Raw genomic sequence first — 26863 nt, 5'->3', positions numbered from 1 at the left:
CACACTTAGGGAGGGTTACACTTAAATACTGGATTACACCTGGAAACTTGAAAAATACCATTTCTAGGATTGATTCAATTGCTACTCTATGTTCTTTCACTCATATATAGTTAATGCAGGTCTAGACCATGGCTTGCCTTGATTGCAGCTACTCCTAAGAAACAATATCTGAAATAATGCCACGATGCCATATTAACAGAGTTAATCCTACCCTTTTTATTGCCTATAACATCATAAATACTGTGATTTCTGTATTTCTGTCCAAATCTAGGAAAACAGAAGTAATACTCCTTTGAAGTTTACTCTGTTGGAGAAAAGAAATATCCTTGACTAATAATGACTGTCAGCACAGGCTTGAGGAATACTTATTCACATGGACCACTGAAAACATTCGGAAAAGCTAGCAGGGAAAACTACAGGCATTTTAGATATCACCTTATCTCTGGGAAACAAATGTGTTTGATTTTCCATCTGATGCACTCTGCAGTTGAATACTTGGCAGTTTTAAGAATAATGTCTCTTCAAAATCAAAGATGATTACTCTAGAAGACTGAATCCAAGATTCAAACTATTCCTTAATTAAAGCTTGACAAACGTAAATCATGAAAAATTAATCATCACAATAAAGTGTAAAGCCACTGTGAAAAATAAAAGGTCATAGTACCTTCCAGTGTTGTCCATAAACCAGTATGTGTTTCTTGGCAATATCTAGCTGGTTCCAGGCCAATGCCAAATCTAGCTGATCTGAAGCAGACATATTTGTACCTAGGAAACAAGTAAAGATCCTAGCAGTTTGCACATATTGATGATACTCCTTTGCTTTGAAAAGGCAAGCTGATGGGACTGCACATCAGATGAAAATAGGTCATATTTTCAGATAGGTACCTTTCAAGAGTGCAGTCAGAATTGCCAAATCAATGTCCTGCTGATCTTCTGACTCCGCATCAAATATGGTTATCTGTTAAAATTGCACAAGTATACTATTTTAGATGAGGCAGAGCAGTCTGCAGCTATTTCTTCTTGGCAGGGGCTCTGCTAGATTAAATCATACACACTTCAACACAAAGAACGGCAAAGGCCCAGATATGATTTCCCTTTGTTTCAGGCAGAAAACGTACTGGTTTGCTTTTTAATGCAATGGCATTCCAGACAAATTGGAATCAATCTACTGCATAAAAACATGAGTCTATTTTCTTCTGATCAGCCTTTAAAGCTGAGAAATGTGAAAACGCAACATGGTTGATATCCAGTTTTCAACTAGAAAACAGATTCTCAAATAAAGCAAAACAAACAAAAAAAGAAAAGCAAATCAGGTAGTTTCCATTTTAGTGATCATTGTTACAACTGTCATTACTCCTGTAACAAATAACTTGGTGCTCCATCATATTTGAAAAGTTGTGGCAGACTGAAGTTCCTACTGATAGGAAAAGGGAAAACATAGCCCCCATTTTTAAAAAAAGCTAGAAGAGAAAACCTGTGGAACCACAGGCTGGTCAGTCTGACCTCTGTGCCCAGCAAGATCATGGAGCAGATCTTCCTGAAAACTATGCTAAGGCACATGGAAAACAGAGAGGTGATTGCTGACAGACGTATCTTCACTGAGAGCACACAGTGCCCAACAAATCTGGTGGTCTTCTACACCGGGTTACAGCATTGGTGGATAAACCAAGAGCAACTGAGGTCTACCTGGACTTTTCCAAACATCTGATACTGTCCTGCACAACATCCTTGTCTCTAGAATGGAGAGACATGGATTTGAGTGGTGAACCGCTTGGTAGATAATGAATTGGCTGGACAGTCACACTCAAGAGAACTGTAGTCAATGGTGAAGACCAGTGACAGGTGATGTCTCTCAGGAGCTCATATTGGGACCAGGATTATTTAACATCTTTGTCAAAGACATAGACAGTGGGACTGAGTGCATCCTCAGCAAGTCTGCAGACGACTCCAAGCTGAGCGGTGCAGCTGTTATGCCTGAAGGAAGGGATGCCATCCAGAGAGATGAGGACAACTTGGGATATGGGCCTGTGCAAACCTCATGAAGTTCAACAAGGCCAAGCGTAAGGTCCTGCACCTGGGTTAGTGCAATCCCAAACAGGAATACAGACCGGGTAATGAGTGGATTGAAAACAGCACTGAGGAGAAGGGCGTGGTGATTGCCAAACTGAATATGGCCCAGCAATGTGCTCTAGCAGCCCAGAAAGTGAGTTGCATTCTGTGCTGGAATAAAAGAAGTATGGCCAGCAGGTCAAGGGAGGTGATTCTCTGCCTCTGCTCTAGTGAGAAGTGTGTCCAGCTCTGGGGCCTCCAGTCTAGGGAAGACACAGACCTGCTAGAGCAGGTCCAGAGAGGGCCACAAAGACAGTCAGAGGGCTGGAGCACCTCCTCTGTGAGGACAGGCTGAGAGAGTTGAGATTGTTCAGCCTGGAGGAGAGAAAGCTCTGAGGAGACCTTATAGCAGCCTTCCAGTACTTAAAGGGGGCCTACAGGAAAGATGAGGAGGGACTATTCATCAGGGATTGTAGTGACAGGACAAACTCAAAACTCAAAGAGGGTAGATTTAAATCAGGTATTAGAAAGAAATTCCTCACTGTGAGGCTCATTAGACTCCAGAAGAGGTTGTCCAGAGAAGCTATGCATGGCCCCTTCCTGGAAGTGTTCAAGGCCAGGCTGGAACCTGACCTAGAGGAAGGTGTCCCTGTCCATGGGAGAGGGGTTGGAACTAGATAATCTTTAAGGTTCTTCCAACCCAAACCATTCTATGATTCTACTCACGAATGACCACCTGAGCCGCAAAACATGCCAGAAAGAACATTTCAATACTCAGAGGCAAGTTTTAGGACAATTCTGTTATGAGTAGAAAAATGGATGGAAACCTTTCTAAATTACAAATAAGATAGTACTGGAGAAGAAAAAAAGTAGGAGTTCTTGATCTTTCCTGCAAAACCAGAGATGTCTGGTCTTACTAAAATCAGAAAGGCTGTCACTTCATAAGCAACAACTGAGACTTGAGAAGTTAACTAAACAGGCTCTGTGGACCTACTCAATATATAAATTAGCATACATGCCTTTGTGTTATCTTTATGTTACAGATAAAACCATTAGTTCTACAACTGCTGTGACCACGCCAACCCAGCACTGAAAGAGCAAAAAGGGTAACAGCAATGAAGACATCCTGAACTCAGAGCATGAACCCCACTCACGGACTCTCTGTGCTCCATGCACTCCATCAAAATGTGATATAGATGATGGGACTGTTTCTGTCCCAAGCTAAATGTGTTTTGAATCATTACTAAGACTTCCTCCTTCACTTGAGGGCCGAGCTCCCTGTAAAACACATACAAATACAAACAAGAGTAAGTCTATTTTTAGCTACTTCTTACCAGCCCAAATGACACCTCAGCCAAAGGAGAAACTTATGCTAAGCAGAGACATACAAGAAATTCTTTTTATTTGTACTCCTCTGTTGCCTTTTCCCTGCCTTCTTTCAACAAAACTAAGCAACATAAATTATTATTCACACAGGCATTACTTCTGACCATACAGATACACTATTGGAAATAGAACAAAAGAAGAAGTTAACAATTTTCAACAGATTGTCTGTGAATATAGAACTAAAAATCACTAAAGGTTTAGCAAACGTTTTCTTTCTTTCAACAATCATACAAGGATAAAATTTAATTCCTCACTTTTTGTTCCTTAGGCTCCATACCTCTCCCATGTTTTTTCCCCTCATTTATCTTCTGTTAACCTTTCTGTCCATATTCTCCTTTTCTTTTGAAATGGTAGGATTTATATTTTTTAAAGGTCAAAAATACAGAAGAAAAAGCAAGTGAAGAAAAAAGTTCTCAATATAACACATTAGGGAAAAAACCTCCCACCCCAAAAGAATATTTAGAAAATCTAATAAATAAATAATTAGGATACAAAGTTTATTAAATTCTTGGGTTTGTTTGGTTTTTTTTAAATCAGAATGAACTCAGGCCAGCTTTTCAAAACTTGAATTTTTTTTAATTTAAAATGCCCTTTTGACTTTGAAAAACACCCATAGAAATATTAATTGGCTATGCAAATGTATTTCTTTATTTATTTATTTCCAGTTTGGACGTAAAATTTACATCAAGGTAGGTTTGATGCAGCTGAGGCTGCACTGGAGGTAACATTAAGAGTAACAGCTAGCCTAGGATGACAAATCTCAGTTACCATTCAGTAAACCAAAGCCAAAGCCAAGGAAACTTAGACCTGCCCCTACCCCAGCTTGAGAGTCCTACAGCAGCTAATCCCAGTCCTAGTCTCAAAAGCTTTGTGCAACCCAAATACAAATCCATGTATGCAACACTGATGGCAGAAGAAAGGACTGAGTCAAAAACCAAGCAGATACTCTGTGGTCACCTAGCAAGTGACCCTTGCTAAAGGTGAGAAATATTATAGATAAAATAGCTCGGTGTAGTTTCTTTTTCCTCTTTAAAAAAGACTTAATATATTTGGGAGAGAATTTCTTCAAGCACTAGTTTGTGTCAGGGAAGGAAGGAACTCTGCTCTCACTTCACAGAAGCAAAAGCCAAGAAAAGACCATGGCAGGGTCATTACTAGAAGCAACAGAAATTCTCTCAGTGGTTTTAGGCATTTTCAGGTTCCGCCCAACACAACAGACCAAGGAGGAGAAGCATTATGCCACTACTCACCCCGTATCACCTGTGTGTTTGTGGGTAAAAGCCAGGATATCTGCAGCTCGGCCAGTGCCCTCATAGACAACCACCGGAACAGGTGGGCTGGCCCTCACATACTCCCACACCATTAGGATCACATTGGGGCCTCCTTCCACAACCAACCCAACTACGGGTACACCTTGGCCCATTCCTGTTTCAAAACACACCTAACCAGTTACAAACAGGTCTCAGTCACACAAAAAAATCAGAACATCTGGTAAACAAATAGTCATAAAGGAATCTTATATATGGCTCAACGGAGAGGAAACGTCTTCACCATCTCTAATTTGACTTACATTTTTTAAGACTTTTACAGAACTTCTACAACCAGATCAAAAAGACCATGAAAACCTCTGATAAAATTGTAGGCACTGGAAAGAAGAAACATCCTTCAGAATATCCCTCTGCCCTTTACAATAGCTCTCACACACAAAGACGTTGACAGCATATAAACTGTGATCAATATCCATTTGTTTACCTACACACATAGAAAATTAATCAGGCATTTCTTTACAGATTTTTCTCAAGTTTTACAGCAGCAGGGAGGTTTTTTTTTAATAATCAAAAATAAATTTCAAATAAGATGCAAAAGAACTGGAAAAGCAAATTCTGACTTGTAAAAACTTGTAGTAAAAAAAGATACAAGAGGCTGAGTAAAAGGTTCTAAATATGACACATTAAAAATTGGTTAAGCTTCTTAGCTTGTAAATACTATAATGAGAGCAGATAAAGGAAACAAGGATTCAACATCATAACTCTGCTAAAATCTTTTTAACATACCTCATGATTTAAACGACTAGGTAAGAGTAAACTTCCACAAACAGTTTTTACAATCTAGTGCACAGAAATAAATAATAAATATTTCATAAGTAATAAATATTTCATAAGCAATAAATATATAATTTATGATTTGCATACCAAAATTCAATTACTGTATAGGCAAACAATGGAAGTTACACAATATGATGAACAAACGTTTCACAATCAGTCTTTGTTTCTGTATATGAGGTCACAGACTTGCAATATAGAAGCGTGATGTGGCTAAAAGTAACGAACCGGGGAAGAAGGATTTGGATTCCACTGAACGTGACAATTCTTCCACCTAGCAAAATGCTGTGAAATCATCTAGTGGTGATACAGAGACCACAACAAACTACAAACTGTGCAAATTCTCAATACTTAATAAATAATCTGAGTCATTTAGACGTCTCTACAACTGAGTAACCAAAATGTGAGTTAGCCCAAATGCATAACGCTTTATAAAAATGCCAACCTTTTCATCTCCCTGATATTCAGAGTTCAAGACATGTGCAGTTAATAACTTCAAACCTCAGTGAAGTCTATGACACGTGAAGATGTACAGTATGTAACAGGAAATGTCAAGTACCTCCAAACTTTAGGATAAGTTTTTTTGTCATAAACCTGACCACAGCAGTACTCACTTGTGTGTATTTTTTGAAGTGATATATACTTCTCCAAATTCCTCCTGAGCATCATTTCACTCCCATATTTGCCTACTGTCCCATCATCTGCCATTAGAAAATGAGAATGCATGCTGTTGAGGGTACTTAGCTTGCTGAGTGGATTACCAAGAGTCTGGTACAGGCAAACTACCTAAGAAAACCAAAAAAAAAAAAAAAGTTTTCAAAGAAACCAATGAAATAGCACCATTCATGTTTCCTCGCTTGTATGTATTTCTTCATCATACTGTCATCTTCTGAAAGCCTCCATCATGTTTTTTCCTGCTCTGCTCAAACATGTGTTTTCATTTGATTCTTAATAGCAACAAACCCACAATTAATACCACAGAAAACATTTCTGATAAGGCTTGCAGTCCTCAGTCAGAGTCACTGCCTGCCTTTCTTTGCAACACTTGAAGCACAATGGCATGTTTTTCCTGGGTATACTCCCATTAAACGGGAACATGAGAGCTATTATTTATGAGGGATAACTTTACATTACTTGTCAAGTGTTTTTAGACAGTTACGCAGATTATGCCCTCACACTGGCACTCACATAAAGTTCTAGTTTATGAACAAAAATCACACACATTAAATAGCCTACTTGTGTATATCAGTAACCTGATTGCTCATCCTGAATCGCATGAATATAGAAATACATCACCTGCAATCACCTATTTAAATACAAAATTTCAGAAAGGAAGGACAACTTCCTGTAAGAAGAGAAATATTTTAGAACTACTAATTTATACACAAGAAGCAAAATACAATGCCTCAAAATGCCACAGAATTCTACTGAATGCTGAAAGCTGAGCAAAAATCAAAGCCGCTATTACTGAGAAAAATTATCAAACCAGTGAAATGAAGTGAGGAGAAAATAAAGTATGCAAGAAAGCTGTAACATCCTCTGAACATGAAGGGTTTTCATATTAAAATGTACCCAACTCACATCTTTTCCAACGAGATCCCTCCGGTTCTCAATGATACCCCATGGAGGAATCCCAACAGCACAGATTTTTCTCAGGTGTGGTGAGGCACAGCCTTTCAGTGCATCCCCCACATGCCTGGACACTCCTAAAAGATAATTAAACCATCATTTTTATTCTAAGTTTGGAGACATCAATGCAAGGGTTTGCCATCATTTAATTTCTTCTGTGGTGATGTTTTAACCAGAAAGAAACCATCCCACACAATGTATATATTTGATGTGCACTGCAGGAATTGTAAGGTTCAGATACGTTGCACCAACACTTCAAACTCAACACATATTTCTAATTAATAATACTCATATATATTGCTAATGGTGCTTTTTACCTCCACAAAACTTCATTATTCACATAAATGTCCAGGACCACTCTCCTGTAAAGTCAACAGATTCATTAAAAGCTAAAGAAGTAAAACTGTTTCATTTCTGTGGCTTACTGATCCCCTCAGGTTTTGAGAGTAGTCTACAGGGAGTTTCAAATACTAATAGTCTAATTAATGAATTATCCTAATTCAAAACTTCCTAAATTATAAAAGAGAAGAACAAATTCAGACTTGAAAACTGTTTCAAACATTAACCAGAGTCCTCAAAACTTAAATCTTTTAATGAAGCGGATAAAATTAACTGCAAGTAAGTTCTGTTTACCTACTACCAATGTTTCTTATTACATGCAGAATACTGCGCTCTTTAATTTAAAAAAAATATTAAAAGGATTCAGAATGCCTATCAACAGCAGAGGAACATGATGTCACTCTTTGAATTGGGCATTGTTCCTTAAAAAAAGCTTCATTTTGTGCTAAAATATCACATATTATCAAATAAATGCATTACATTTGTCCTAAATGTATATGCTTGTATGCAGAGAAAGAACACCAGAAGAAGACTGAAACAAAGAAAAAAAATTACATTACCGCTGTTGATGCCTTCTGTAATTATCCATGCTCCTGTAGTCTCAGCGGCTTTCACCAGTCCTTTGCTGAAAATCTGCTTGACCTTCGAGGGAAGCTTGAAATTTTGAATGCCTCCATGAACAGAAATCACTAGCTTTGGCAACTCCATCTGCCATTCTTTAACCATCAGGTGCAACAGCTGATCCAAACTGCTGTCATAAGAGAGTCTAATATACTGGAAGAAATAATAATGAGTAAAATAAACATCTTTAAATACTCCAAGAGAAGAAACTGCAACATCTTACAAAGTTCTCAGCATTAATGTCTTCACGGTTTTATGCAGGATTAGAACTTCCACAACACCGCTAACAAGATAGCACAAAAGCACATCAGTGAGCAACACAGAGTGCAAGACAGACTACATTTAATCGCAGTGAAGTTCAACATAAAAATATCGTACACACACTCTAACCTGACTTACTTTTAGGTGCCTTTGCCCTCTTAAGACAAACAATCTGATATTCACTCAAAACCACTTTTCGCCTTTCTTATGCTGAAATTGTAAAATGAAGACAGACATACAAACCCAGCACCTATTACCTTGGCATGGTAAGTGTGATCTCCATCTTGAAAACTGATTGTACCAAATGCATCCGTTGGACTCATCTTTGTGTGTTTTTTCACAGACCATTCTCCACCATCTGTCTGTGAGGCAGCCTGATAAACAGGCCAGCTACAGTCTACTCCTGGGTGATCTCCCATCAGCCGTCCACAGCAACATCTCAGATTAAAATAAAGAAATTATTTTATATCAAACACATTTGCATGCAACTCTAGGATCTTCATTAGAATAGCCCAAACAGGTTTTCTACAAAGAAGGATATTGTAGCTTTCTGAAACAGAATATAATAAAAATTTACTCAGCTGAAAAAGTCTCAACAATAGCAAAATGACATTGAATAAATGTTTTGTCTGAGACAGAATCCATTCGCTGCCCGAGAAACGCTAATAACACTTGAGGGGTGGACTAGACAATCTTCAAAGGTCCCTTCCAACCCAAACCATGCTGTGATTCTGTGTGATCCTATAAGAGTCTGACAGTCCCATATAGCAATTCTGATCTGAGCAATACATCTCAGATTTACTGGTCTCCTACATAACAATTCTGGGGAATATCTTAGTACACTAATGTTTCCTATGGTTATTACCACAGGTTAGTCTAGGTACTGAAGAAAGGTCTAGGAGTTACCATCATTAATCAGGAGGAGAGAAGCAACCCTCAGCCTAGAGAGAACTTAAGGATGACCTTTGTACTAACCCTTCGATGCCAGCAAATGAATATAAAAAATGAATTGACTGAAGTGCTGTATTAAGGGAAATTTAGCAGAAGGCAAGTTAGCATTAAAGGTTTGCAACCAGATGAATAACCCAAATTCCAAATTCAGTCAGTATTACTGTCATACAGGCTTCAACAGGCTCCAGTCTCTTCTACAGGATTAACTCCTGTGATACTGATAGTGACATCTGATAGTCCAGTTCTCTTTTAGACATTTCAGAAGTTAATATACCTTGGGAAATGAAGATAAATTCTTCCATTTTAGTCTTTTAAGATACAAAACAGCCTTCAACAACCCAAACCCAATGACTGCCTTGGGACTCAGATGTATTCCTGGTGGATCTAGGGGCAGGTTAGAGGTAAACATCTGCAAAACCCTGCAGAGATGCTTTCAGAAAGCGTTTTTTCTGTGGAGATGAGTGAGAACTAACTGGTGAAAGATACATAATTAAAAATAATAAACAATCAATCACACAAAAACAAACCCCAAAACAACCCTAAGCAAATTAAAGAAAATTAACTGCTTTAAAAAGGCACTTTTCGATACCCAGAAAACATGAAATTATGTTTGCACTCCAATTTTTCAATAAAGGCAATTACATTTGATTGATTCAATGCTCTGCAAAAGTAGACTGGAGAAGGAGGTTCCTCACACTCTTGGAAAATTAAAAGTTCAGTTAAACAATCTTACTCAGTGGAGAATTAAGCATTATAGAAGCCTAGCACTGCAGAAAAGACTCTATTGTCACATGTATGATGATGGTGAAATAGAAGTCAGAAGGCAATAGGGACTACTGAAAATGCCCAAGTTTTTGTCAAGCTAATGGACATGCTAAGCTAATGGATTAGACCACCTACAGCTTTTCCCTCACACTGAGACAAATAGTAGATTATCACAGAAATCCAGGGACTTGCCAGAAAGAATTCAAGCATGTGCTTACAACAGAACCCTGGAAAAATGAAGAGGAAACTATCTACTGCAAAGGCAAAAAAAGCCTCACAGAGGAGTTTTTATCATCAGGTTACTTTTAGCAGAATTATTGCCCAGTCTGGCTTACTGCATGACTCCACAACCACTTGCACTATGGTAGTGTCAGGAAAAAAAAAAAAAAGAGGAATTAGCAGAGGGTGCACAGGAGCTGCTGAAAAAACCCTGTTGATCTAGGGACCACATTTTGATGACCCCAAAAGCAAAATCTGTTGTAATTTTGCCTCCTCACAGGCAATCCAAGGCAAACAGGCCAAGGCTCCTGAACTAAACAAAAAGTATCCAAGCCGGAAATTGGAGAATAAGCCAGTCGCACTAAGTCACTTACAGACAGACAATTAAATTACTATTTCAGAAGACTGTGAGGGATCAACACAGGTGAAAGATCATTGCTGACAGCATGTTATCAAATAACATGGACTCAGAATCCACACTCAGAGTCACTATAGAGACAGATCTAAACTAAAAGTGCTTTAGAGCAATGGCTGCAAAACAGACAGCACAAGAGACGCAGATTTGAATAAAATCTGTCCACAACAAGAAGACCTTTCATCCAATAGACACTCAGAAATATAGAGAACCAATAGAAGTCCCAGCTAAATACTGCATTACTTTACATTACTCCCTTAGATTTCACATTACACAGGCTGGGTCTGACTCAGCAAATACAGTGCTTGGAAGGACAGCATCAAAGAGAAATCAGACTCATCATTACTGGATTACATTCTCTAAAATATGAATTAGTTTCAGACCATCATCAAAATATGTGCACAGAATGACGACCTATGTTATATATTATTGTTCCATACTGGATCACATCAGTAGCCCCTTCTAGAGCAGCAAGAGCCAGAACCTGCCTTTTCAAAGCAGAGATCCTGTAGAAAGGATCTAACCATCTGACACAACAAATCAGTAAAGCAACCTTGAAACTGAGAGGCCCAATGAACACTGAACTACTTTAGTAATTAACATCATTTGCACTACCTACTTAGCGTTTACCAGTAAATACAGCCAGAGGTGAGTTGCACGCAGAACAGCTCAGTTATGCTGAGCAGGCAGTAGAGGAGCTGCACATAGACCTAACACTGGTGTGCAGGGCACGTGCAGCTGCTTTTACCTCAGAGATTACCATAACTCAAAAGGACTGGTATTTCCCAAATAAGTCATACTCTGCTCCAAGCTGGCACATTTACTCTTTCTAGCCATCTAGCAGGAAAGAACGAAGTGCTAAGACTCCTGAGCTACCTGGGAGATCAAAAGCCAAGACTAAGAGGCTCTTGGGAAGGTTGAGGAAACCGAAGCAGAACGTTACCTACAGCTGTTTGGGTTTTCGTCTGTGAAGTTTTGCACTGTGTGAATAATAACAGGTTCCACGGAAAAGAGGAGCTACCAGCCAGGGATGATGGTTGAGTCAGGATTGCTTTGGAGCACTCATCCCACGTGTCTCTGCGACCCGTCAGGCTGTACCCCAAGGTGCTAAGAGAGGTGGCTGATGTTCTTATGCAACTGCTCTCCATCAGTTCTCAGAGGTTATGGAGACCAGGGAGGTCCCCAATAACTGGAGAAAGGCAAATGCCACACCTGCCTTCAGAAAAGCACAAAAGCCAACTTGAGGAACTGCAGGCCAGCCTGTCTCCTGTCAGTTCCAGGACTCACTTCTTGATTCCTCCTGGAGCCCACGCCTGGGCACAGCACGGAAAAGACAGTGACAGCAAGCAGCCAGCAAGGATTCACCCAGGGCAAATCATGGCTGACCCATCCCTGCCTTCTGTGACAAAATCATGAGGTCAAGAAGAGAGCAGCAGATGACACCTGCCTCTGCTCTAGCCAAGCTTTCAGCACTGTTTCCCCAATATTCTCGTACCTGGACTATGATGTTACAGTCTGGGAGGAAGGAGAGGTTGGTGGGTGAGGATCTGGTTGGGTGTTGGGCTCATAGGGTGGTGGCTGCTGGGTCAGATGCTGTCTGAGGCCAGTATCAAGCAGCGTCCCACAGGGTCTCTGTGGGTCCTGTCCTGTTCAGAATCTCCAGCAGCAACCCGGAAGAGAGGATGGCGGGCACAAGCAGCCCTGGGGAGGGAGCAGCTCTGGGACATGGCCCTGGGCACTTCTGGGCAGTGAGCCAAGCTGGCACCACCTGTGTGCTCAGGCAACAACAAGGGCAAGCACCACCTGTGGTGGTGTGAGCAAGACATGGACCTATAGCCAGGGCGGGGGCAGGGATTGTTCCCTCTCCTTGGTGCTTGTCAGATCCTGTCTGGATACCACCTCCAGTTTGGGTTCCCAAAACAGAAGACACACCAGAAAATCAGAGGAACTTCAGGGGAGATGACCATCCTCATGACAGATGGTGGGGCTGGAACCCTTGCACTCCAAGAAGCTTCAGCACAGGGGATGGTTCATCTGGGAGGAGGGATGGTTTTGGGAGCATCCAACTGCATCCTTTGCACTGTTAGGAGGAGATGGAGAAGATGCAGCCAGGCTCTGCATAGTGGTGCGTGGTAGAAGGGCAAGGGGCAGCAGCACCGCTGAAACACAGGAGGATGAGGCTGGAGATAAATAGAAGACTTTTCCCCAGGAGAACAGCATAGCACTGCAGCTGGGGACTGGGGATGGTGGGCTCTCTCCAGCCTTGGGCGTTTCACTACCTGACTGGGTGAAGTCCTGAGCAGAACCCCTGTCTGAACCCCTGTCTGAGCCTGCTCTGGGCAGGGTCTGGGACTGGAGACCTCCCCAGAAAGGTATCTGCGAGCCTGAGCTAGCCCGTGATCCTGTATCATATGCATTGATTCAAAGCGTCTTTGCAATTACTTCAGTTTCTTTGCCTCAAAGCTACTCACTCTCTTTGCCTCACTAAGCTACTAGCAAAGCAGGGAGCAATGTCAGTAACACAAATGCGGTCTCCAGGAAAAGCCATCCTTTGAGCAACTAGGGGAAACCTGGAGAGTCAAGACTGAGGTAAAAGTCACTGCAGTAGCCAGCTTAAAAAATCCAGTGTCCTAACAAGCAGTATTTTAGAGACTGTGTCCAAAAAATATGCCTAAGAGGTCAGATATAGAGGCAATTCGTGAAAACATATCAGATGTGTAAGGATGCAGAAGTTCGGCACCACATTCCCAAATATTCATGCAGTAAGATCAGTCTAGGTGCTGGCTAGGTTGTGTTTGTGAGCACTGCACTGAAGAGTAGACAGAGGCCATTTCAACACACCAGAGAAGCACCCAGGAAGATGCTAGCAAGTTACTCAAACTTGTTTAGCAACTAAATAGAGCTGTTCTAATTAGTATTAGTAAATAGTTGCACAACTGTCATAACTGTTCGCAAATGTTAGAAGTTCTCTGGAAGTAAGAAATCCTTAACAGATTTAATTGGCCCACAACATTAGATCAAATTATAGTAGGCATTAAGTACCTTCACATGACTTTTGGATGGTTGTGGAAAATTACAGATCTAGGAGGCCCAAAACCTGTTGCATTGCTCATCTTATAAACACAGCTACACAGTTATATCACACGTGGAAGTTATTTCCCCTTATTAGGAACAGAAAAATTCTCACAGAAAAAAACTCTGTGTACAGCTTAAGATGTACAAGGAGACAAGAATTACTATTGTCTGAGAAAATGTACTTGCAAGATACATTGTATCCTGTATCACTGAATCTGGTACTTGCAAGATGGCTGACAAACTAACACCAGACACCCACACACATTCTGCATGTACAGACAGACTGACGAAGAGGATTCACATGAATTTAAACAGCATGAAAACGCTCAATAAAAAGTGAAAGAAACAACTACGAGATAAAAAAACCACAAAGGTACAGGATGCCTCAGAGATGGAGAAAGCTGAAAGAAAAAAACAAACCCACTCTGTGGATGCACATTTCCAGCTTCTCTTCCTCCCTCTCCTAATGTAGTATTCACATTCATGCATCTAAACTGTGTAGGACTATGAGGTTGATTTGATGGAAAGCTAAGCTCATCCTGGTCTAGTTTTCCACTCACCACCCACCACCCTGCTCCCACCCCGGGGGTTCATTTTCATATCAATGAGCTTCCCAGACCAAACAACAATGTGGTCTGTCTGAGGGGGTAAGAGGGAGGACCGTGGAACTTCTGCAGTCTCAGTTTAGATGGGATTTAATCACTGTACTTTGAAGTGCAAGTTAACTACCCACCCGGGTATCTGCAGGTTAGCAGGAAGTATTAAAACACTCCCTGCATTCTGACTTCTCGAACACCTGCAAAAACCTTTGAATCTCTATTCTTCAGCTCTAAAGCAAAACACACATGCCACCATTCCTTCAGAGGGAGCTGTCCTGAACAGAAGCCACAGAGATTATTTGCATTACTTATAAGGCCAGCACCTTTCTTTTTACTGGTCTTCTACAGTGATCTGATTTCAAGGAGCGATTTATTTACTTTTTGGAAAATGTGACTCGTTTCACATAGATCTTAGAAGCAAAATAAAATGTGAAACTATGAAAACACAAATCATGTGGGTGACAGGACTAGTTAGCATCAGCTTACTAGTCATTAGGTATCAGAAACCCATTGTTCTCTGCTGCTTCAGCCTTCAGAGGCCTTTAACACAAAACAAACAAGGGAGCCCTCCGCTGTGGATTCTGCTGTCACGGGAGCTGCCAGCACTGGAGCTGATCTCCTCAGCCACTAAGAGCAAGTTTCAGTTACTCCATGTTCTTCTCTCTTTAGCTCATTCTTCCTCTTTCTGTAATTCTTACTGTTCTCCACTGCTTTCATCTCACTCTCCTTTAATACCACCCAGGGTATTAGTGGAATTGTCTCCCATTTAAAGGCACATTTCTGTCTTATTCCTCAGGAGCAGATTAAGACAAATCCATCCACGCAAGGTTATTTGGATAAAATTTTCTGTTGCAAGCAAATTAAAGGTTACCATAAAATTTATTTTACCCAGATTTCTGCTAAACATTTGCCACAGTTTGCTGCTCTGACAGTATAAGAGGAAGGATATTTTTGCTGTCATTACTTTCTTGACTAGGAATGCCTATCACTAACTTCAGGTCCTTACAAAAATCATAGATAAGTATTTATGCACTCTTACCTGATTAAATTCTGGCACACTTGGCATCCTGCAGGACACCTGTGATAAAATATGAATAATTACTACATGAAAGAAAAACATGAAAGAAAACATCTGTAATGGTATTCATGAGGTATCAGTACATCTGTCAAAAAATTCTCAACAGCACCGAAGGCTGTGTTCTTCTGTGCTCACCCCTGGAAGATATAACTTCAGTGATTTCTTTGGTATTTTACATCTCAGACCGTATGTCAAATCTGCATTTCATAGATGAGTTATCTATCTTATCTACTCTACATTATCCATGTGTGTTCAAAACAATATGATCAAAATTACAAGTTTACATAATTTGTGACCTCATCGAGTCTGTTTGTGCAAAACCATCCACTAGACAAAATGTGGAATTTCAAAATATGTGTGTATTAAGAAATCAGGCCTTAAACCAAAGGCTGACGATTTGATTTTTTTCCTTGCTCTATTTACACTCTATGCCAGCCTAGGCAGAAACCTCTATGTCAGAAGACTGTGATCAGCACCAGGAACTATTCTGAGGAAATGGTGGTAGAGGATTAACAATTCCTGCACAGCAGTAACTCCATGTAATTCAAATTCTCGGTTCGATGTCATGCCACAGTTTTGGTTACTGGACTAAGAGCAACACATCTAAGAAGCCTAGGAAGGTCAGTTGTTGCCAATTCTAATTCAAACAAACAGCCTCATTTAAAACATACTGGTCACAATGAATATGAAAACTCATAAACACCAGCAGTCACCAACTGGGGCTCTGCAAAACTGAAAAAAACCTTCACACGAGCTACACGCAATGCCCATAAAAAATTATTCTGATTCTTTCTAAATGAGAAAGAAAGTGAAATTCACTGTTTTACCTGTGAGGATCTTTTGAACTGGGAATGATGTGCACACATTCTCTTTTACTGAAGACCTCTTCAATCCAAGATTTGGGGGACTGAAAAGACATTTCAAATGTCATTGTATTCCTGAACTTAACAACACCAAAAATTGCACTATAATGTCTATATGGCTGTATACACATAACACATAATGACTTCCATGACAATGTTAGGCAAAACCAAACACTATAAGCTGAAGATACAGCTCTGAACAGTCCCAGCCCTTCAACCCCAAGATTTACACAGCTCCACAGAAAGAACAATACTAAGATTGATTCCCACCTCTCACTAATAAAAGTCAAAATTATTCAGAGGATCTGTCAAACGCATTTACAATAGAGGAATTGGTAAGAATGAATCAGAATTGCTTAAAGGACTTCACCTTCCTTCTGACAGAACACTAGCAAGCAGTAATCTTGCTAGAGCTGTAAGTGTCAAAATGGCAAGAGTTTCTTTTTACCTGAAAGAGATGGTTGATTCCTTCTTTTACTATTCTTAACAGAGTTAAGAATAGATTCATCCTGGTTATATGTTTGCTGAACTGGAACTACAGTGAAATGCAAAAGTAGGGACCGAAGACTAGACATAGCACTTACAGTGTATGTCAGGCGTGCTTTTTCCACTGGCCTCCTGAGACACTGCGAAAACAGGTGTCTCAGCGAAACCTGCTGCACCCAAATAAACTGAACTGTCAGTGTAGTACATGGATTTTCAAAGAATCTTACTGGGAGTCTTTGAGCCACTTTCAATTCAGATCTATCAGGATCAAATTCACTGAAAGGAATGATAGTTTGGGGATGTTGAACTTTGAAATCTCTGACACTGGAAGCAAAGGATCTTTTTTTTTTTTTTTTGTCATCAAAGGGAACTACCCCACAATGAAATAGACAATGAACAGATACTTTATCATAAAAAGTGAATACAATTATATTGACCATCTCATTGTTGCTCATGTGCATCTCACTGTCTATCTATCTGTTGTCTACCTTATAAACAGACAGCAAGCTCTCCAGGACAGGACACGGTAGAGCCCTCCAGTTTATGATAAGGCATACAAGGCAAACAGTAATTACATAATAGATGTTGACTCATTATTCGCTCCTCATGTTTAAAAACAATTATTCCTCTGCGATTGTCTACCCTGTAAATATACTTAAGGTAAGTACTTGTCTCCTTACGTTTGTAAAATGAGTCTTTCATACAATGAATTGAAAAATAACTCAATTAATGAGAATGCCAGTAATTCAACTTATTAAGAGCACTGCTGGGAGCATTTTATGGATTGAGTTCAACAATAATTCTTATAAAAGAGAATTCCTCTCTTTTCTCTCTTGAATGGAATTATGATCTTAATAAAGCAGTCCCATTTGAGGGGTTTTTTTTACTTCAGCTTCATGTCCCTACATACCCTCATGTAATCTCCCAGCTAGTCACACAGCTATGAATGGCCAAGAGCTACCTGACAGAACCATCAGCTTGACTGCAGATGAGGACCCAGCTTTCACTGCTACTGACAGGAGTACTGCCTTCAGTTTTAATGTACTCTGAAACATCACCCCACCAACAAAGCAGAAAGAGATCATTAAAAAGCAGTTCACTGATACTGGTGTGCATGTGTATTCTTCTAGGAGCAACTGATTGAATTGTGTCTAGTTCAGCTCAGAATGAAGGAGGAACAGCATGGAAGATCCTCAGGGCTGGACAGAGCACGGGCACACAAGAAAATTAACTACTTTAGAAAGAGATCTACTGAAGACAAAGTGCAAAAATTAAATCCAGAGAAAAACCACAGGAACAGTGAAGCAAATGTCATTACCTGAAGGCAGGTACACGCTGCTCTCAAAAACCTTTCAGTGGTATTCTCTAGTAATCAGTGTTGTCTCATGCTTCCTAAAACACTTTATTCTGGTTTTGTTTGGGGTTTTGTTTTGGTTTGGTTTTTTTTTAACTACCAAGCAAAACAGTAACTGTAAAATGCTTCTAATATTACAATACCTTAGGATTCTGATTTTTTCTGAAACCCATTGCTATTTGTGGTAATTGGTTTTCAGTCAGAACTAGGGAACAAAAAATCTTTTTGTTATGGGACACCTTGGATAAGAATCAACTTTACTAAACTACATTAACAGGAAAGGGTGTGACAGAACAGCAATGCTGACAAGCCTTAAAGTATTTGTATTTGCTGAGGCAACATGCTCAGCCTTGTGAGAGAATGACATCCAACTACTGTCACTTTAATTTAGTAAGAGCGGTAGTAGTTCACAGTAATTTTGAGCAAGCTGTTGGCACAGTCTCACGTAGTTCCTCTTGAGCTACTTTACCTCCAGCATCACATATTCTGGAAATCGAGCATTATCTGTGTATCTTTCCAGGTGTGAAGGCCAGCACTGGAGATATACAGCCCAGTGTAACAGGGAAGCATTGCATCAGCCCAGGCGTGAGCAGCAAAACATGCTGCCAGCTGATCTGTATGTGCCAGCTAATCCATATATGAATACACTTGAAAAGGGCTGTCAAAGAAGCTTTTATCTTCAAAGCTCAATGAACCTCATCATGAAGTCACATGATAAAACACAAATCAGTAATTATAAAGGGAGGAGAGGTTATCTGGTACACAGCAGCTGTTTGGTGTGGTTATTTCAAACCAAAATAATAACTTATAGATGTCAGTAATGGCAATACACTGTGGAAGTTGAAGTTACAACATCTAATATGGGAGATTAAAAGGCTTCTTCTCCACTAACAGCTTTTTGAACATCTAAAGTTGTCTCCTAAAACTATACCTTGTTTTTAAATATTCTCTTCTTTTAGATTTTGGAGGGCAGTTGGGAGTTAAGACAAAAATATCAGTGCTTAAAATTTGCATGTTTTGCCCACCCTTTTCCAGTTTGGTCCAGAAGCGCCTATGTTTTTCTGTAACTGAGGCAGTGAGGGCAGCCACTAACGCACACAACAGATAATTAGGCCATTCTAGTCATAATGGATGTTCAACAAAGCCAATGTAAAAAAACCCAACCTTTAACTGTATAACATGTGCCATGAATCTAACCTTGCTACTTTCGAGGTCATTGTCGAAATTCCCATTTATTTCAGATGAACAAGATCATCATGGAACTTATTTGACCTGTGAATCTCGAAGCAGCAATCCTCACCCGGTGGCACAGAGACACCTCTAGCACAAGACTCGTATCAGTTAACTCCACTTCAGGATCATTAGTAAACAGCACTGAAAACAACATTTCAAGGTGCAATTGATACAATGGTAGGAGTTTTCACCCTGCCCTGCAACAAAACATACTATCTTCCTATGCAGGTATTTAAACATTAATCTTTGCTTATTTACATAAAGAGTTTATCAGAGTGTTGCCTATGCCGCGCTCTTTCTCATCCTTGCTTCCTGTAATTTTTATATTCAAAAAAGCAATACTTAGATACCATATCATCTGCACATGATCCTGATTAAGCCTATAACTTTAATATTTATTTTCATCTCAAACAATAAACAAGTGAATATAGCTAAAAACACCATCTGCAAAGTCCACCATTTTTTAATGAAGTTCCTGAACATGAACTGACAATTTTGAAATTCAAACCAACGATAGGAAAAAATAAAAGACGTAGAACTGTATTTCATCCTATGAAGTACAAATTTCAAAAATGAAACACTGTGTGACGTAACACATTGACCATTATTCTTAATTTTATACAAGGTCAAACCTTTATTTAGCACATAAAATTTACACCGTATCAATACATTCATTTCTCAATCTAAAGCTTTCTCTAAAGCTTTAATCTAAAGCTTTACTTTTACACTGCAATTTTAAATGTGTAATCAACAAAAGGCTTTTAAACCTTTGTGCTTTTTACGGTCACTCAAGACTCCAGGGTTGGGCAACATGAAAAGAGACTTATGAACTACCATTTGTTTGCTCCGGGTTCCTAGCTTTGTAAAAGACCTCTGTAACATGTATATCTCCTTTCATAAGACTCTAATGTTTCAAACTGGCTAACATTTCAAAATTGTGGTCATTTAATTAAACTTCAACAGCAAATTAGAATTTCTTCCGCCACTACAGTGAGGTACAAATACCTCAGTCAGCATCACCCCATACTCCTCTACAACCACACAATACAGGAGACAAAAAAACACCTATGTGTTCTTTCTGACCGGCAAACTTTGGTTTCTGTTCAGAGAAGACTGAAGCCAAGTTTATACTGCAATTTTCCTTCGAGAAAGTCCTAAGACCTTTGTTTGGGAGTTTTGCTTTCTCATTTCTCACCAGTCTGAGGATTAGGATTGCTGCTTATAGTTCTCCGCCACAGAAGAGGCTTTGGAGATTTCTAGGCTGATTTAGTCAATGGAGTGGCAAGAGTTTGGCTCTGAAATTTAAGGCACATGAGTAGTTTTTAGAAAATTGCTTTTAATCACTTCTCCAATATCTTTAATGTCTGAGATCCTTGCATAATATGGTATTAAAGGGACACTGTCAGGTCAAATTTGGTTAAACATAAGTAATGTTAAAAAATTGAGGTTTCCAGAAGTAAAGAAAGAAATCAGAGCATTTCTTTCAAATCCTTGCTGATGGAGAGTGAGAGCAGACAAAACCTAAAAAACCAGCCTAGCACAGAGCTAATCTGTCCTCCAAAATCTGGGGGTGCTATCAGCCCAGCAAGTGACAGTGACACTGTCCTGCTGGGGTCACCAAGCAGGTATGCAGCACTTGGCTCACCAGTCTGAGGATGCAGTGATGTAGCCTGGTGATCACCCGCTGCATTGGTGCCCGTACTGACTTCATCACCCACCCATCCAGCACAAACAGATGAATACTTCAGTCTTAGCTGCTGCTTTCCTCTGTACAGCCCACCCCACTCCCTGGTAAAGGACTGGCTAGAGTCAAAGCCTTTAGATGCACTGCACCAATTAAACACTGATAAGTAGGGGCTATTGTGCATCTGTCCTACTCTGGAATCAGCTTTACTAAACCAAGATCTGCAAGAAACATTCAGCCGCTTCAAGACCAGACAATAAGCACTGTTCATTGGTTGAGTACCAAACTCAGGAAAACTAGGTTACACTGCGAATAGTACCCAAAAAAATTTTAGTATCATTAGCTGTACTTTTTTTTCTGTCCTGTTTAGGGTGAAAGGCACAGTTACACACACTTTCTAATGAAACAGCATGCTGCTCCAGACAGTCTTCAATTCCCTGCAAAAGGAAAATAAAAGGCACACATCTCTGTGTCAGATTAATCTCTCATCCATTATTGAAATATAACCATTTATAGGACAAAACAGCAGCAACTGCCTTTCATAACACATTGTGGATCCAGACAGTGGCAGATAATGAGAAATCATATAATGACTAGCCAGTTTAAGTAACAGGTAAGTCCATTTAGGTAAAGCAGAGGTGCTGGAAAATAGCCCAAGCAATCTAGTTATAAATCATTCACTGAAACTGCAACAAATTTGTACTAATAAAAGAGAGCAGTGATTTCTATCTTGTGTCTTAGCCAAAACGCTCCTCCAAGAGCTGGAAAGTGCTGCCAAGCACCATACCTCAGCTCTGCACACTCTGTACATGTAGTAAATTCACTACACTTTTCTACATCACTTACTTTTTTCTATGTCACTTCTCAAGAATTCACATATTCCTAATGATCTTAATCTGGATTTGCCTCAGGACTCCCAACATACATATTCAACACCTGTAAAGAACCTTTACTGCTGACAATAAGAGTTGTTAGAAATACCCAAAAGATCCAAAAGCGATTTTCACTGCCTGGGAAGGAGGGAGACACTTTCAGGTGAAAGCATAACCGTGAGAAGTCAGTGTAGTACAGCACATAACCAACCCTTATTGAAATACACAATCTGGGAGGGAAAGAAGAACGTCCCCTTATTACAGTCACTGCAAGAATCCAGTCTCTGTGTTCAGCAGTGTCCTGAAGTATATTAAACCCTTTTAAAAATTAACTACTCACAGTGCAAGCCACCTGCAAGAACATTAGGTACCTGAAATGCAGCCAGGGTTCTTATAAGCTAACACTCCAGACTATTTCACAAGAGCTCAGGCTATAAGCATATCGGTATCTCTTGACCCCTTACCCCTAGAAACTCATCCTGAGCTATAAAAGCTAAGGTAGACTTGCAGGTATCATCATTTTATGCATAATCATTCTTAAATGAAAATCAGGACTTCAGCAGTATTTCTTCATCCCTCGGCAACTGGTAAATTACTGCCGGCATGAAAGAGCTTTCCAACTTAACAGGCTGTCTCGCACAAGCTTTTCAGAAAGAGGAATCTTCTGGTTCAGCATCCATGACATGCATGCTCATGGTATGTAAGTAATGTAACAACTGACTGTAATAAAGAACACCACTTGGATCCACATCAGGTAGAAGTGCGTTGTGAAACTTTGGGGTCACGTGTAATAAACTATGAACCCAGCATGAGGTTGTCAAGAAACTCTCAGGTCTTCCAGAATTTTCTTGTGTTCAGGCCACCCTGTCAGAGGACAAGTGCCTGGCTTTGTAACACAGACATGCGGTAGCTCCCCTCACCTCCATCACTACAGTACATCAGCATATCAGTTGCTTTCCAGTCCTTCTTACCCACTCCTTTGCCCAAGTGTTCAGGAGTCTGCACGTCTGTGGAAATACTGCATCAGTAACTGAATTTGCAAGAAAATTTTCATCACTACATTTCAAAAAAACTTTCAAAAATACTGTGCAAATAATTTCATTTGAATGCTTCCACTGTTGTTCACCAGTTCACCATCACCAATAATAAGGCAACTACCAGTTAATTCCAAACCGCCTTTGCAGGCAAATTGCAGATTCAATAGCATTGAAAAATTTCTCTGTCTTCCGCTTTTAAATACAGCATATAATTTCAAATCACAGCAGAATTTCTTGTGAATATTTCATAGTAATTAATTCAAACACATCCACTGTAACCATATTCTCAGATTTTCACAGACACACTGCCTACAGAAGAGAAATCACCTGTACTAGCAGGATAAATGCAGACCCAAGTCAGAGAGAGCTAACAGAACTTCTTAAAAATCTTCAGTCATACCGAAGAGAGACTTAAAACCATTCTCCTTAGCACAAATGGAGTGTGTCAGCTTGTCAGAAATACATAAACGTAGTCTTCAACCAAAAACATACTATGGCCTTTTCTTTCACATTTTATCAACTGCATTTAAAAGCTAAGCGTGTTGCCTAAATGCTCTTCTGGACTGGGGCCTTGCATCAAAGGCCAATAAAAAGATTCCCAATATTTTGATCTCAAGCTTAGCCAGTAACAGAAAAATCCTTTGATCTTCATGGGCTTTCCAATATGTTACTTCTGATTTCAGATTAGACCATGCAACACAACTTGAAGAATATTTCTAAATGCAAATAGCAGTGGAGTCATGACAACAAAATGCAGGAAACACCAAATACAAGATTTTCTCCCTGTCAAAGAAGCTCCGGTTTGACCCCTGGAGCACAGAGCTAGCCAACTGACAGAAAGCTTAGCTCAGTCTGAAAGACTAGGCCTTTAATTAATTCATTACTTTTTAAGTTTATTAACTAATCAATTATGCATTTTTACTATCCCTGAATGCATTATATTTTGGGAAAACAAATCAAATAGCACTTTCCCAAGAGCATGCCCAGCTCAGGGTGCAGGTGCTCACGGAGGGAACCCTAGTTTGCAGATGAAGGGTCCAAGCAGACTCTCCTGCCCACCTGCACAGCCCATGGCACTGGGCTAGAGCGGGAAGGCCACGGAGGCCCTCACTCTACAACTTCTGTCAACAGTCCAGGCTTCTGCAAATTAGCTAAACACAAGAAATCTCAAATCACAATTTACCTTCCGCAGCTCTATCCCTGACACAGGCCTCAAAACCATTGCGAAAAATCTTGTATGGGCTTCAGACATCCGCAAATTACTCAAGAACAGGTTTCCCCATCCATTCCCCAACTGGAAATGACAAAAAGTCTCTGTGACATGAAACATTATTCAGTCTTCCACCTAAAACATGTCACTCCAAAACACACTGCTCTAGAAGCACAGTGATTCTTGAGAAAGTTTGGATCTGGGTGTTTTGTAACTGTGCCCATACAGGCAATGAAAAAGTCTGTGTTTAAAAACAATGGCTGTTACCTGCTAAAAACTGACATTGTCTTACACCGCCAGCATTAAAATTCAATATAATGTTGTATATCATCTCCTTTTATAAAGTAAATTCAATGATAGCATAAAATGTAGATTACTGAACAACCTAGTTGTTCTGTATCTTTATAGATACAGATCTATATAGATACAGAAGTATCTATATATAGTCACCTTTTAAAGATTTCAATTGATGGAAAGCAGTCCAGTTATAAAACGACTCACAAAACTTGTGGCAAACAAAAACAGGCACCCGTAATAAAGGAAGAAATGGCAAATTAATCCAAACTGTATCTGCAAATTATTATAAATCCTTAAATATAAGAATGGCCCTTTTTTATTAAGTCTCTTTCAGAGACAAAAGTCCCATTGTTTCCTTAATGAACACTCCTGCCTGTCTCACTGGCAATATTTTGGAAGTCAGTAGCACCAAGATCAAGCACTTGATCTTCTTTTATTAATTAATGCTGTACAATCAGAAATCCCACAAATACAAGGCAAGTTACACGCCACCTTTGAAATGATCTCATTGCAAGTCATTTTAAAGAAATGAAAATCCAGGTGGATGTAAAAAAAAAAGATGCTTCAGGTGCTTTATTCAGAGGGTCAATACAATGCTTCAGGTCTTGCTCAGATTTCCACTTTGGGATCAGTGGAAGCCAGTGCTTCGTCTTTGTTCAGCACTTGATATTAGCAAAGAGCTCATCAGCTCCCTATTTTTGTAACTGGGTCTCACCTCCAGGCACTGGGCGATCACAGAGGTCAACTGCCCACTGCTGTTACAAACAGAGTCCTCCATCAAAGGATTCAAAATTATACAGTACAAAGTTCTTCCCAGTCTAAACCAGGATGAGGAAAAGAAGAAAATTACCCGCTGGTAAATTTCACAGCTTTCTTTTGTTTGTTTCATATTTTCACAGCACAGGGACTATTACTGAGTAAAGAGTTGACTCTCTGGAGACAGGATGTATCTAAAGCATCCGAAGTGGAAAACAAATGCAGTTTGCAAAAATGAGCTGGAAAAATCATGAAGGGCCCCAGAAAGTCACAGCTTGATAGCAATCTGTAATAAACTGTAATACTAGGAAGTCTGAAGGATGTGAGTGACCTGCACAGCTCACCTTTGGAACCACATGACTGTTCACTGTTACTTCTATCAGCATTGCTCTTTTTCCTCCATTGTTTGTCTCACCCAGTAATAAAATTTCACAGGCTTGACAGCTGGGTACAGCAGCCCTCGCCACGCTGCAAGACTGTCACAGGACTGAAATCCCCTTTTCCAGAGGAAGAGGGAGCACAGCTCAGGTGATTTCTGAGGAGGCTGAAGGTACGGTCCCAACTTTGCTCTTCCCACCAGGCTGCAGCTCACCACCCTCCTTGGCATTGCCCACCCCACCATCCTACCAAAAAAAAAAGAGAAAAACTTCCCTTTGCGGTGCTGCCTTGGTTTTAAATGTCACGCTGTTAACCCTTCGAATGCCACAGACCCACAAACAGCCACCATGACCCAGCTGAAGGAAAAGCCAGCCATAGCCTGGCAGCAGCCGCTGGAGACCATGGGGACAGAAACACCCTCCTGCCCCTTTGCCACAGAGGCCATCTGAACACACCCTCAGTTCTTTCTGTGCCTTAGGCCTCATATGCCCAGACACGCTGTGACACCAGCCTTACCTCCTGGTTTGCCGCACTGGTGGTTGCAACAGCACCCAAAGGGACTTCCAAAGGCTTGGGTTTCGCTGGTGCCACGCAGTGAGGACCAGTTGCCATTGCTGTTTATGCTGAGTTGCACAGGACCAGGAGCAGCTGGCAGCCATCGCCCTCCCGTCTCCAGGCTGCAGCTGACGGCAGCTGGCAGCCCTCGCCCTCCCGTCTCCAGGCTGCAGCTGCCGGCCCCCACCACGTCCGGCGGCTCCTGGGCACGCTCCCCCACAGGACAGTGTGGCCTGACAGGCCTCTGCTCCATCCCGCTGGCAGCTCCTCTCAGGGGCGGCAGCCCCAAAGTCCACCCACCTTCCTGGGAGCACTCCCTGCTCTCTAAGTCACCTGGCTGCATCCCCCTGTGATGGGACAGTCTCATGAGCTGCGCTGGCACGAGGGGTGAGGGAAGGGCCAAAGTGGGGACGAGGAGGGCGCTGCGAGGAGGAGCGGGGACAGGCTGAGCTCGCTAAGAGGGCTGAGGTGGCACAGCACTGCCACACAGCCTTTCCAAAACACTGGCGAGCCAGCAGGCAGAGGTCTTGGTGTACTTCGTAAGCACTCGGGATGTACTAGTAGCAGCACTTCCACTCCTCTTTGCAGGTTAAATTCTGCCAATATAAGGTAAACAAATGCAGCAGCTTATAGCAGTAGGACCATGGCG

The 26863-nt window shown here is 40.6% G+C and overlaps 1 protein-coding gene across 1 annotated transcript; it reads right to left on the bottom strand.

Moving 5' to 3' along the window:
- Positions 1 to 664: 664 nt before the first annotated feature.
- LOC104497449 (transient receptor potential cation channel subfamily M member 6-like) lies at positions 665 to 26467 on the bottom strand (the record flags this gene model as incomplete). Its single annotated transcript, XM_010140700.1, has 12 exons — positions 26176 to 26467; positions 19493 to 19566; positions 16317 to 16396; positions 15451 to 15489; positions 8645 to 8825; positions 8066 to 8279; positions 7119 to 7243; positions 6152 to 6323; positions 4686 to 4860; positions 3204 to 3327; positions 886 to 958; positions 665 to 765 (listed from the first exon to the last, which is right to left on the bottom strand). Coding segments are annotated over exons 1-12 (1650 nt in total), but the record flags the coding sequence as incomplete, so codon positions are not given.
- Positions 26468 to 26863: the final 396 nt, after the last annotated feature.

Source organism: Buceros rhinoceros, unplaced genomic scaffold, assembly GCF_000710305.1.
Source record: "Buceros rhinoceros silvestris isolate BGI_N320 unplaced genomic scaffold, ASM71030v1 scaffold18697, whole genome shotgun sequence".
Lineage (NCBI taxonomy): Eukaryota > Metazoa > Chordata > Aves > Bucerotiformes > Bucerotidae > Buceros > Buceros rhinoceros.
This window is presented reverse-complemented; position numbering and strand designations above follow the sequence as displayed.